The 13,903-nt window shown below is 38.5% G+C and overlaps 1 protein-coding gene across 1 annotated transcript; it reads left to right on the top strand.

Moving 5' to 3' along the window:
• The first annotated feature begins 2,634 nt into the window (after window positions 1–2,634).
• pgap3 (post-GPI attachment to proteins phospholipase 3) lies at window positions 2,635–7,206 on the top strand. Its single transcript, XM_079260279.1, has 8 exons — window positions 2,635–2,993; window positions 3,711–3,808; window positions 4,418–4,570; window positions 4,662–4,724; window positions 5,526–5,587; window positions 5,881–6,017; window positions 6,687–6,891; window positions 7,056–7,206. Exons 1-8 carry the CDS (start codon window positions 2,780–2,782, stop codon window positions 7,117–7,119), a joined length of 996 nt encoding a protein of 331 aa, XP_079116405.1. The 5' UTR covers window positions 2,635–2,779; the 3' UTR covers window positions 7,120–7,206.
• The last annotated feature ends 6,697 nt before the right edge of the window (window positions 7,207–13,903 follow it).

The raw sequence follows: 13,903 nt of genomic DNA, 5'->3' as shown, positions 1-13,903 counted from the left end.
CTCAGACCTTCCAGCTTGTTCATACAAAGAAAGGCAGAAAGAAAACTTCTTCTGAGATTCAGCTAAATATTCTCAGCTTATAAAAGATCTGATCTCCACGTAGGCAAGACCTTTATGGGGTATGTGGTTTTCACTTCTTTTCTGAAAGAGTCAAAGCCTTCCCTGTAGGAGATGTCAACTTTGATGCACTCAAACCTGCATATACATTTCTGCACTGATGCTGCTTTTCGATGCAGTTGCCCGTTCTAATCCATCATACCGTCAAAGATGTGCGCTATTTAAAATATTGTGTTGAGTGCTATTAATATTGAAATTGAGTGCTGGGTAGTCCTTTTTTTCCTTTTGTCCAGAGAAGTGGCATCCATGACCTCCAAACAAATTTCAAATTGTGATTTGCCTGATGACATAGCAAATTTCCACTTTGTCTCAGTTCTTTTAAATGAGCTTTGGCCCAGAGAAGATAATGATATTCTGGACCACGTCCATGTCTCAGATTCTTTTAATGCAGCTCTGAATACATTAAAAGTGCTTGCTGAGGAACATCATTTTAAAATGACTCCACATTTTGTGGAAGCAGTTCAGTGGTTGCTGAACCTCTGCCATCCTTACTTTTGAGAGATCTGCTTCTCTATAGTTCTCTTTCATGGCTAAATATGCACCTCGCCTGTTGCCATAGTTAATTAATTTAAACTTTATCCTCAACTTGTTTCACTATAGTTCCGCTTACATTTCAAGCCTTTTATTGTCCCTGCCCCATCTTCTTAAAACCTGTATATTACTATAGTTAATAGGCAGTCCTTTACTCTTGAGATGCAGACAGATCAAAGACAGACCTGTAGAGCTGGCCTTCATGTGTCGTGCCAGGCATTTATTAAGTAGTTCTTTTGTCTTTCCTATGTTAAGTTCTGATCACTCTCTGTTGTGCTGTATGAACTCATGCATGTTACAAGCAGAGTGGTGTCATATACAGTTGTCTTATTTAAGCTCTTAGGATGACTATGATCTGGATGACTAATAATCTAAAGCAATACTTTTGATGTTGATGTACCAGTGCAACCAAATCAAAGATAAGATGATTTTTTAAAAAGTTTTATTTTAAGCATTTATATGTTTCCTGTATTACATTTTGTAACAAATCCATGACATGAACTGCAAGGACTCTGTGTGTCAGTGTGTAAAAAAACTCCTTGCAAGGAGTCAGTTCTTCCAGTTTACATCTTCAGTTGTACAGTATATTCTTAAATTATTCCTTTGGAATGACAAGAAATGTGCTTGCAGTTCATAATGGTTCATCACTGAGCATACAGGGATGCCCAAGTCCAGTCTTCAAGCTCCACTATCCAGCAGCTTTTGGATGAATCCGTTCTCAAACTCACCAATCAAATGAATGGTGTGTTACCAGACCTTTGTAGAGCTGAATGATGTACAGATGAGGAAATTCATTCTTTGGATTTGGGTGTGTAGGAGAATATATCCTTTTGAAAGTTGCAGGATAATATTTTTTGAGAACTGTGCTGAGACGCCCCTGGTATATGCAGTCACAAGTTTAAATTGTAAATTGTGTCTGATGGAGCATTAATCTTATTTCATCAGGTGATAAAGTAAAGCTGCAAACACAGAGTGGAGGCTATGTCACATTACATTGAAATTAAACATTCCTACTTGTTTTGTTTGTCACAGTGAGGTTATAATAATCTAACATGCAACTAAGTAAAATTGCCTTCAGACAATAAATTTGTAAAACAAACATGCGAGCAGTTCTTACATCTTATCACACACAGAAATAATGAAACAAAACAATTCTTGTTTAGTATAGACAAAAATCTTGATGTCAGTTCCTGAATAGAATATTTTTGAAATATAAAATTTTGCTTGTTTAGATTTTCTATCACTTACATGAAATAACTTACATTAAATTAATAAACATTTATCATAAATCCAAACAATCAATGTCTTACAAGGGCCTTTGGGGGCAACTTTTGTAGCCCTGCCAATCATCAAACCTTCATCCATGCAAAGAGGTATTTATTACGTTTTAGCAACACTACCACAAATACAAATGTATTTCAAAACATTATTGACGATTGCAATGACCAGTTCAATTCAGTTCAATTCAATTCAGTTATTATTATTATAATTATGACAATTATAATTATATTATACAATTATAACAACAACAACAAAAACAACAACAACAACAACAACAACAACAATAATAATAATAATAATAATAATAATAATAATTATTATTATTATTATTATTATTATTATTATTATTATTATTATTGTAGTGGTATTTTATTTCCACGCATCTTGTGACGTAATCAGATCACTACTCGGATGTACGATAAAAAGCAACAAAATATATTCCTTCAAAATAAAAGCAAACAGTAGCCTGATACACTGAATCTAACAAAATAACTGGAAACTGAATCGTTGTTATCACCAGTATAACCCCAAATCATTATAAAACAAAACAATTTGCATTCGTGGTGCTACGTTTTTATCACGATATCTTGTAACCTGAATTAATTTCTTAAACCAACAACGTTTTATTTTGGAAAGTGACAGGAAACGCTGAATATACAGTCTATGGTTGGCTTGACTCTGGTCAGAGAACTGGGAACCAGTGGGCACTTTCTACTGTAACCGTACGCGTACCAAGTCCGGTTTGTCACCAGAAACCCAGAATGACCCCGTGGTGATCTGGACCACTGGCTCAGAGCCGCTTTCGTCCCGCAGTGCCTTTGCGAGTCCGGACCGGCCGAGACCCACCGCCATGGCGCCAGTGTTTCCCCGCTGCACATCTGTCGGACTCCCCGCTTTGGTCACTGTCATATTGCTCCTGATGTTTCCGACCACGGTTCAGTCCTCACAGGGCGACAAGGAACCAGTTTACCGAGACTGTGTGAAGCTATGTGTCCGGACGAACTGCACAGGCGCGAGGCTGCGGGGCTTTCAGTCCAGCCAGCCGCAGTACATGGCGCTAACAGGTGAGTCTGTTGGCAGGTGAGGTAAGCTAATTTAGCTTGCTAGCTGTGGACTTCAGGCATATTCTCTGAATTTATCTGTATTTTAATTGTGTTTTTACATCAGCTGCCACACTGTCACTAAAACTCACTGAATTGTTTTCTTTTACGAGGGTATTAGGATTATTTCTCTTTGTGTGTCATGACTATCGTGAGAACTTTTAATCCGGTTTACATCTTTTTCTTTAACGTTTCTGAAAATATGCAAATATTTCAACATTTAAAACCTGTTTTTCTCGCCGGCTAAGTAGGCTAAACATCCTACAATATCTCCACTCTTGCTCCCCATTAAAGTGTGTGTCTGTGAGATTCAAACATTCATACTTCTTCACAAAAGCCAGAGACCCATTTTGCTCCAGCTGTAAAGTGAGTGTAGGGAAATGATCCAATGCTGCCTGCAACCAACCACTACTTTCATTCATTTCCCCCTACTTTCATTCATGATTCATTCATGATCTTACATCCCAATTGTGGTCTAGCTTGTATGACTTCAAAGAATTGAGTTAGCATTCATAATCCCTTAATCTTGCCAAGAACCTGAGCCTGTTTGACATTTCCTGGTTAATCAGGTTATTAAACAGTTATGTGGTTTATTGATGGAAGTTTTACAAGCCGAGTTTGACCCTCTGACTGGAATGTGTGCTATCCTTCATCTCCTTTCTGTTTGTCTTGATGTCCCAGGTTGGACATGCCGTGATGACTGTCGCTATCAGTGCATGTGGACCACTGTGGGCCTTTACCAGGCTGAAGGGTTCAGCGTACCCCAGTTCCATGGCAAGGTTTGACATTGTTTTTGTCACTAAATTGACCATGCATCTTTTTTTAAATCATTGAAAACCATTTATCAAATCAAATCAAACTTTATTTGTATAGCACTTTTCATACAAAAGCATATCAAAGTTCTTAACAACATTAAAAAAGAAAAATAAACAGCTTCATACTTAAAAACACATGTTACCCACACACGCACACAACCCAACCCTTCCCCTGACCACTAATGCCAAAACAAAAACTACTAACTTCAGGATTCTATCTCTGTATCTGGCTTGACACTGCTGCCAGGAAATGACATCTGGAGAGTCCGTCCATGTCAGGAGCCGTCCCAGGAATGACCAACAGAGACACAGCCACAAAGAACGCCCAGGCCGGGGTCCACACCACAGCCATATGGCTGCAGTGTAGAACCCCTACCAACACCCTCACCAGGACGTCACACGCCACAATGACCCCGTCGGTCAAACAGGCGCAGCCCCTGACGCAGACATGCATAACTTGAAACAAGTTCAGATAAATAAGAAGGCCCAAGACCATTAAGACATTTATAAACAACTAAAAAGAACCTTAAAATCAGATTTGGAATAATAAGCGCTGTCTTTTATCTCTCTCAGTGGCCGTTTGCACGCTTCCTGTGTTTTGAGGAGCCGGCATCTGCACTGGCGTCTCTGCTCAACGGCTTGGCTTGCCTTCTGATGCTGCTGCGCTATCGAAGCACTGTGCCACGCCAGAGCCCCATGTATCACACCATCAACGCCTTCTCTCTGGTAAATTGTTCTACCTTGTCTGTTAGGTTTTCGCATACCAGAACTTAATGCACACTGAACTAGTTACACCAGTCTGTGTGTGTTTGTTTAGGTGTCTCTGAATGCGTGGTTCTGGTCTACAGTGTTTCACACCAGGGACACCTATCTTACTGAGGTAATGGTTATTTAAAAAGACATTTTTGTTCACAGTTAGATTATAATTGCAAAAAGAACTAGTAGCTTGGAAAGTTTTCATGACTACCTCTATCTTAAATTTGTAATAACTGCTAATCTTTTAGCCTCACTTAACCTGTTGTTGTAAAAATATACATATTCACTCATCTTACTGTACCTGAATACTACTGGAATGTGGACTTAGTAAGATTTGTTGTAATGCACAGACTAGAAGTGGTCAACTCCAGTGCTCAAGCGCTGCAGTCCTCCATATGTTGGGAGTTTCCCTGCTGCAACACACCTGACACCCATCTGACTTAGTTAGCAGGCTTATGCAACACTCTGTACAAGTCCGCTAATTTCGCATTGATTGAACCCAGGTGTGTTGCAGCAGGGAAAGTCTTACACTTGCAGGACTTGAGGAGCAGAGTTGCCACCTCTGCAATAAACAACCAGTTGTCTAAAACAATAAATTAAATATAGATAAAAGCAACTTTTTTTAAACTAAAACCTTTCAGGTTATTCATTGTTTATGGGAAAATATTTGCATAAAAATGTCATGTTTTTGTAATCTGAGTGGAAAAACTGCTACAACGACCTGGACCATCTGTTGAAAAGACTGTGTTGCTCTTTTGTCATCTTATGAGCTTAGCAAAGTGGTAGCATCCTAATGCTATTACTGACAAAGCTTCCAGCTTTGTGGTGTCTGTTGTCTTTAACCTACATCAGGGATGAATGTTTTTGTTATCTTGATGTTGGTTTGTTTGGACAATAAAGGAGTTTCTCTGGTTTTCTTTTCTAGAAAATGGACTATTTCTGTGCCACAGCAGTCATCCTTTATTCCATCTACCTGTGTTGTGTCAGGTAAGCTTGATAGCAAGGGTTCCATGTTTCCTGCGGTTGTTTTCATCTGTCACCAGAGTTAAGTTGGAGGCATTGCTGCAGGGCTTCTAAATTCACCCAAACAGTGATAGCAATCATTGATTCAGACTCAAAACTCTGCTTAAAGTTTCCTCAGTTGTAGAAAATCTGTTTATCAAGCTGAAAATCCAGTGAAAAAAATCCACTTGGTTTGAGACTTTTGTCAGTTTAAAAGTCTTTGTGTTAAAACACAGTACAGTATGTCAGTGCCCCCCTCATCTTTTTTTTTTTTCCAGAACTTTAGGTCTGAGGAGACCTGGGGTGTCCAGCATGGTGGGTGTCCTGCTGATCTTGGCTTTTACGTCCCATGTGTCCTACCTGACCTTTGTCAGCTTTGACTATGGCTACAACATGGCTGCTAATGCCACCATCGGTAATGTATTTCGTGGAAGTCCCACAGAGATTTGTTTTGATTTGTAGTAGTTGTGTCTGATATTCAAAGAGACGTACAGTTTTTTATTGCGCGCAGTCATACACATTGAGGGTGTTTGTGTTTACACTAGAATATCAGTAATGGCTTTAATTTTGGTTTTGATCAAGAAAGTGGTATTTACATAAAAGGCTAGTTGTTTTTATCTCCTTACACATTAGATAGTCAGGCTCTTTGAATTTGTGAGAACAGTCGAGTGTCTAAATGGGTTTAATTATCAGTTTATTTCAGCTAATGCGTTTTTCACTGACAAAATATTTAGAAACTTGGATAATGTTTCCCCTGCCTGTTTCTATCCATGTTTCTGAAAGAAAAATACAGTAGTTACAATCAAGACCAGGATACTTCTGCACATGTTTACACAGTCTATATTTGTTAAAAAAATTTTAATGATTGACATGCAATTGCTTCTTTTCCCAGCTTGCAGATATTATGTCCATTTCTTTTGTTTAATTTTGAATAATTTACATGATACTATTCCTTTGTTTAGTAAGTTCACCACCAAAACTCTAATATCTAATAACAGCGCTGAGATTATGCTGATGTTGCATCTTGATACCACTCTGATTCTGCCAAATATCTTTTCTACATCATGCCTTTGTTTCATAACAGGCATGGTGAACCTCCTGTGGTGGCTTTGTTGGTGCTGGCAGAACCGTCGAACCCTTCCATACTGGTGGAAGTGCGGCCTGGTGGTGCTGCTGCTTCATGGTCTGGCCTTGCTGGAGCTGCTGGACTTCCCCCCACTGCTCTGGGTCTTAGACGCTCATGCTGTTTGGCACCTCAGCACCATCCCAGTGCATTTCCTTTTCTACAGGTTTGTCCCACTTTTGTTTAATAACTTTAATGAAAAGATGTGTCTTGAAAAGCAAAACAAAACTGATCAAATGTTGTTACTGTTAGTTATACCATGTAAATAAGTGGATTTAAAATGCAAAAGCAACACAGACAAGTACTTGGGTTTGTCTTTTTTTCTTTCAGTTTCCTGATAGATGACAGCCTCTACTTACTTAACACAGAGAAGATGGGTGTAAAAGTCGAGTAGGAGGAGTTCATTGCCTCTTCATCACATCTCCACCTGCGCAACTCTCCGGTCATGGCAGCCAGACACCTGAGCACTGAAGTAGCTCAACCTCCCAGATGACTTGCATGTCATTATTGACTTTCATCAAAGTACACTTTGTTTACACTTTTTTACTTTTCTTTTTAAACTTTATTGCATATCTTTGGTCCTCTCTTTCAAACAAGTGTTATAATTGAAGCTTGCTCTACTTTGCCTTGCACTGCCATGTGTGCTGCATTTCTTTTGCTAAATATCACAACTGTAACACAGGTTGAAGGAAAAGTTACTCAACTTCTTGCTGAGTTTGAATTCAGTTTCCAAAAGGCTCACGTGGACTTGTAAAACCAATCCTCTAAGCTCAGAAACGGAGTCCAGCTACCACTGGCTCCACTATGTACACTTAGCAGTTTGCTGCATCTGACAATAGATGGCACCAGCTGAGTGGTCCAGCCTGTCCCTGCTCCGCAACACCTGTCATTTGTGCCAAAGTGGGACAGGCGGACACAGAGAGGTGCCCCATGTGATGAGGGCGCTGCCAGCTGATTGTTCTAGACAGGGTGAAGAGGCTTTATGTTGGAGGACGTTCTAGCTGACTGTGTTTTTTTTTTTTTTTCTTTGTCACTATCACACCTTTATTTTTGTGCCTCTCTTGTTTCCATTGCTGCTGCTGTTTGTGGTTCTTTGTTTTCTTCCATTTCAGTTTTTTTTTGTACTTTAACCATCTGCCTTAGTTGATTCTTAAATCTGGCATCGATCACTTTTTGCTTTATTTTACTTTACTTTTGTAACTTGAGTTTGTATGGTTATAAGATGAAGATATTTTCATTCACCTGTATTGCCTTTTCGCGTGAGGAATGATCGGGGGGCGGGGGAGCAATTCAACAGGAAGCTGCAATTAACTTATTTCCACCCCCACCCCCCCCCACAAAGAGTTTTTAATGAATTTTGGCTTTTGTGTGTGCGAGTGAGTGTGTGTTGGACTGAGTTCTCAGGCATTTGTTATAGATACATTATCATTTTGATTTTGTTGCTTTTTTTTTTTCTTTTTGCTGCAGCGTTCCCAAAATAGCACACTGACTAGACCAGCTGTTGTACAGATATCTACTGTATGATTTAAAAAAAAAAAATCCACCTCCATCCATGTCTGGCTTACACTGTAAACTATAACCTGCCTGTCCACGAGCATGCTTCTTCTCCTTTTAAATCGTTTTTCTTGGAAATGACACCAAGTTTTGAATGCATTCCACGTATATCTTCATCCCCCTTTTAGCCTCCCCTCCACATTTGCACTTTATCAGTGCGTGTGTATATTTACATGCGTTTTTGTTTGAAATTCTGCCCATGCCTTTGAGAATCTGAACAATTACTGGTATATGTGTACATGTTGCCTTCAGTGTACAATGTTTTGTGTTGTTTTGTTTTTGTTTTGCCAAGTGAACCACTGTGTGTGAGAGAGATATCCAGACTGTGCAAGATCGTTTTGTAAAAGTACTGTTGTGTGAGGTATGGTGTGTGTGTGTGGGTAAATTTAGCTTTGCTGATAGCTTAGGGTGTGCGTGCGGGAGGAGACACAATGAAAGACATGGAGAGTTTTAGGCTGTGGGTGGCAGAAAAGACCAATCATTACCACAGACTATTGTAATGTTGTGACTTAAAACAATTTAATAGCATATATATATATGTGTGTGTGTGTGTGTGTGTGTGTGTGTGTGTGTGTGTGTGTGTGTGTGTGTGTGTGTGTGTGTGTGTGTGTGTGTGTGTGTGTGTGTGTGTATATATATATGTATATATATATATATATATATATATATATATATACACACACACAGATCTGATATGTCATCAAATAGAATTGCTTGGAGATTTAGGGATGTTGTAAAAGCACTCTAAATCCTGGAAATGGTGTACCAGGTCCAATTATGACAATTTAAATGCATTTTAATGTATTTGAATGTTAACAAAAACAGAGGGAAAACAATCACCACAACAACAAAAATCAGCCCTTTTTCATCAGATTAGCCACTGGAATCTGTACATGCTGTACTTATTTAAAGATTTCCTCAAGAGTTAAACTGAGTTGAATTAATTTCATTCTGCTACAACAGCAAACACATCCCTCCTCTGCTGCCTGCTGCCCCATGCACTAACCCCCCCATGCACCTCTCACACTAACCATTCCCTCCACCTCATATCTAATAGGTGATCAAGAAAAAACAAACCTAAAAACTACTGAAATTGAATAAAGGAAATTGTCTTTGATGATAAGGCATTAAGCTTGGATTTTTTTTTTGTGAGCGTGGTTCTCTTTTGTCTCTAAGACGTGATAAGTCCTGGCTAAATTGTAGAGGCCAAACACACCTCATGGCTATAGCTGACCTCTATTCAGGAACAGGGAAGAAAATAAGATGGCACCTTTTATTGTTTCCAAGAAAATTTCTGCTAACAAATGTGTCAGATAATACAGGAAATGGCAATCATTAGCTGTCCTACAACATGCACCTAACTTCACAATCAAGGTGCTTACAGTAGAAAAAAATCAACCTCATGATTTGATTGTACAATGTTGCAGTGATTACCACCGAGGCCGACTCTGCTGCACCGATTTGATTAATTCAATTCTACTTGCTCTTGCCTCACTTGTACTTATATGTGTGATTATAGTTGGTTGTGTCACCTTCCTGATTGAGTCACATCTCACACTAAAATCATCTTAGAAAATCACATGAACAATGTTTCTAAAAACAGGTAACAGACTGAAAACATCAAAGGAGACCCCATGCAGAATAATGGGCACCACTGTCAAACGTATACAGAGACATAAAAAAAACAGATGGTGGCTTACTAACTTCTCTGAAATAGTTTGAAGCACAAAGCTGTTTAAAAATGAATGGCCACAAGACAACAGCTGGGAAAACGACAGCTTCTTTCACTCCAGTTTTTGTAAGAAATAAATTTACATGAAGCATGGAGGAGAAAAAACCATGGCAACTTTAAGGAAGAGTTTCAATAGACAACATACATCTTCTAGAGGAAGTATAAAGCATGAAATGTCCTCATTTGTTTCATATGAAGGAATGTTTGAGCTGAAAGTTGTTTTATTTTAGACAACAGTTTCCTCAGCATGTGAAGTTAGACAACAAATGCTCAAAAACCTTTTTTCTCAACTACCAAGAATTTGGGTTCAGTATTTTGTATTAACTGAGGCAGTGGCTTAGGTTGTAGAGCACCTCTTGTGACCTGATGGTCTTCTGTTTAAATCCTGTTCCCCTTTGCTGCTGCAACCCTGAAGGGGACACGATTGTTCTCTGAGGGGCGGCCCTGAGCCTGGATAAATGTAGAAAGTTGTGTCAGGAAGGGCATCTGGTGTAAAACATGCCAGTTCCACTGAATGATGATTTGCTGTTGCGACCCCCTTAGAGGGACAAGCTGAAAGGGAGACAACATTTTTTTCTGAACCAGGAGTTAACGCAACATCTCATTCAAAGACAGAAAACCTGACAAAAAGCAAGAAACTCCTTTCTTCCTGTGCAGTTTGGGGGTCCTGCTGACCTTGCACCGTTTATATACCACAATAAGTACAAATTCTTGCAGGTTGTTGTTGTGTCTCTGGTATAATCAAAACAGATTCTTGTAGGGATGTGTTTGGATGTAGGACACGGGGAGCGTTGCTGCTTTGTCCTTGTGACACTCTGGAGAAGCCGTATTTTAGCCCCTGCCATTCAGAGCAGTGAACCGGTACACAGGGAACCGAGTGAGACTTCTCATGTCTAATTTCTAGAGTAAGCAAGTCTTCTGATAAAGGATGTGAATGTTCTGTTAAACTATTATTTTTCTGTTGACAGGAAAGAGAAGCTTATGTGTTTTTGCAGCACAACTGTATTTAAGCGCTCTGACTTGCACATAGTAAGCTATATGTCCTTGGCTTGCTGGCTACACCATCTTTCAACTTGTGCTTGTTTTATGGGCATTGCTTGTCCTGGGGATTTACAGCATTGCTTTTTAATGGTTTGTCAAGAATCAAGAATTAGAGATGTCATATCTGCTTTCATTATTTTATACTTTAATGAAGAATCTGATGACCCAGCTGGCTTCTGAATTCATAGCTTTACTGTTAATATGACAATTGACTGCAGAGCTAACCAACTTTTACCAAAACTTGATGCTTGAGAGCTTTGAATAAAGCTTTATTTCTAAGTTTCATTATAGTTAATATTACTTGTATTAACAGAAAAACTGAACTTACTAAAGGTTTTTGTGGGAATCAAACATTTTATTTGGAGCATCCCCACTTAACCCTGTTTTAAGTCTATGACTTGCGGTCTCTGTGCTTGAGTGAGAGGCTTTTTTGTTGTTTTGTGGAAGCTCTGTGCAGGAGGTTGGACTCTGACCCTATCTGATGTGGGTGGGGAAAGTGGATAGACTGGGATGAATAGAGTTTATTCTTCCTCCTTCAACTCCTGATCGCTGACTGACTGAAGAACATGAGAAAAGTGAAAGAAATAGAAAGATGTGCCATGCTGGTATATTGCTAACAACTCCTCCATTATAATCTAAATGGCATAGAAAACCAAGCAAGGCTCTAAGCATTAATTTGTGTATTTTGCTCAATTAGAGACGAATAAACATAAATGTCAGTAACCAGAATTTGGATCAATATGTTTTATTTAATCTCTTCACCTGAAAATAAGGCTTCTAGAAAGATGATTGGGTGACAGTTTAGAGGATGTGTAAAGCAGACTGTGTAGATGCTGTGAATTAAACACCTGAAATCCGGCATCGGTCAAATAAAATATATGTAAAAGTGAACAAACTTAACTGAAGAATATTTCGAAAACTTGACTTGACAAACTAGAGGGACACTCAGACACACCAAAACCAGTGGAGGCAGTTTTAAGATGAGGTCATCTTTGTCTGCACCAAAACTACTGATGTTCTTCATGTGTCATGCTCCATCCCACCATCGCATTTCACAGAAGGGTATGGGTCTAGACAATGTTTTATTGGGGGGTAAAGCAGGGGCACAGAATGGAAAAACTGTGGAATGTGTATTTGGGAGTTTAGAGAAAGCTTTAGATTTTGGGAGATATTTAAATGATTGTAGCTACAATACTGATCCTCTTATGTGAAAAATCAAACAAACTTGTCATTGTGTTTATACACTATTGCACAAAGACTAACTCTTCATTTATGATGTGAAAAAACAAAGAGCAAAATCACAAGTTTAGTCATTATTGTATTGGTCATTCTTGGTCACTGTCACTTTATGCTGTCATCACATCTGGGGATTTTATGACTTTTCCATCTTCATTAAAAAATGTAAACAGTTTGAACAGACAAATATCATTCAGCTTCCTCATTATTAAATATGCCTGTTAGGATGCTTCTAGGCCATGCATACATGTCGGCATGGTCAAGACTACCTTCTGAAGTCCAAACTGAGCATCAGAATGGGAATAAAAGGTGATTCAAGTGACTTTGTACGAGGCATAGTTGATGAGCAGAAACTGATGATCTACTGGGATTTACATGCATAACATAGTTAAGTGTTTACAGACAATGGTAAATTAATAAATAAATTAACACAAAACAAAGAATATAGTAAGTTGTATGGATAAAAATAGCTTGTTGTTGTCAGAGGAGAATTGGCAGACTGGTTTTAATTTAATAGGAAGAATTTTATTGCTGTCTTATTAGTAGGTTTTATCGTTTTATTATCCTAAATTTTATTTTTCTATTTTTTTAAAATCATACTTGTAATAATTCTAGCTGTATTTTCTGTTTTGTGAAGCACTTTGTTTAAAATGTGCGATATAAATAAATTTGAGTTTGAGTTGAGAGAATAAACTAACAACAAAAACCCTTGGTTACAACCAAGACATGCAGAATAAAATCTCTGAACAAATATGTTGATGGGTTATGGTAGCCGAAGGCCATACAAGTTGCCGCTTCCGTCAGATAGGAACAGGGAACTGAGACTAAAATTAGCACATGGTTCAGCAAAACTGGAATATAAATTATTAGAAAAATGTTTCCTGGTCTGATGAGTTTCAGTTCAGATGGTATGGTCAAAATTTGACATAAAAAACCACGAGACCATGGATCCTGCATTGCAATGTTTTAGGCTGTTGGTGGTGTAACATTTTCTGTAGATGTGCAGACATCCATTCATCAGCAATGTGCTATCATGTCAGTATGAAATAAAACCTCAGACTTTCCAACATTTCATTTAATTCAAGGAGGTAAAACGTAAAATTGGTTTCAGCTCTGTACTGTCAAGGCATACCCTAAATCGACCTTAATAGGACCACCATCCATGTCGCAGTATATGCTACATACAAAAATCTGGAATTATGGATCATGATTGAAGCTCCATTTCTGTCATTTCCATACAAACATACTCATTGTTCCTTTTAATTGCTGTCTGAGCTTCAGTGTGTAGGATGAGTCATATGCAGGAATTCTCTGCGTGCTTTACATTTCCACGTCAGGCTTGTACAGATATTTGATGTAAAAATAAGAATCCTTGGATGCATTTACACTGGGAATGGAATTTTAATTAGGTAGGCTATTCAGCAAGAACTCTAATAAAGGACGTCTTTTTAAAAAAAAAAAAAAAAAACTAACACGTTCCAAGAATTAAGTTGACATACTCCCTTGTTCTAAAAAATAATAGACTATAAAGGGTTTCATCACTGTTGAATATTATCAGTATTTGGAAATTTGAGGCTCAGCATTGTAAATGTCCATCCACCCATCCATCATCCTA

The sequence above is a fragment of the Telmatherina bonti genome (assembly GCF_933228915.1).
Source record: "Telmatherina bonti genome assembly, chromosome: 21".
Lineage (NCBI taxonomy): Eukaryota > Metazoa > Chordata > Actinopteri > Atheriniformes > Telmatherinidae > Telmatherina > Telmatherina bonti.
This window is presented reverse-complemented; position numbering and strand designations above follow the sequence as displayed.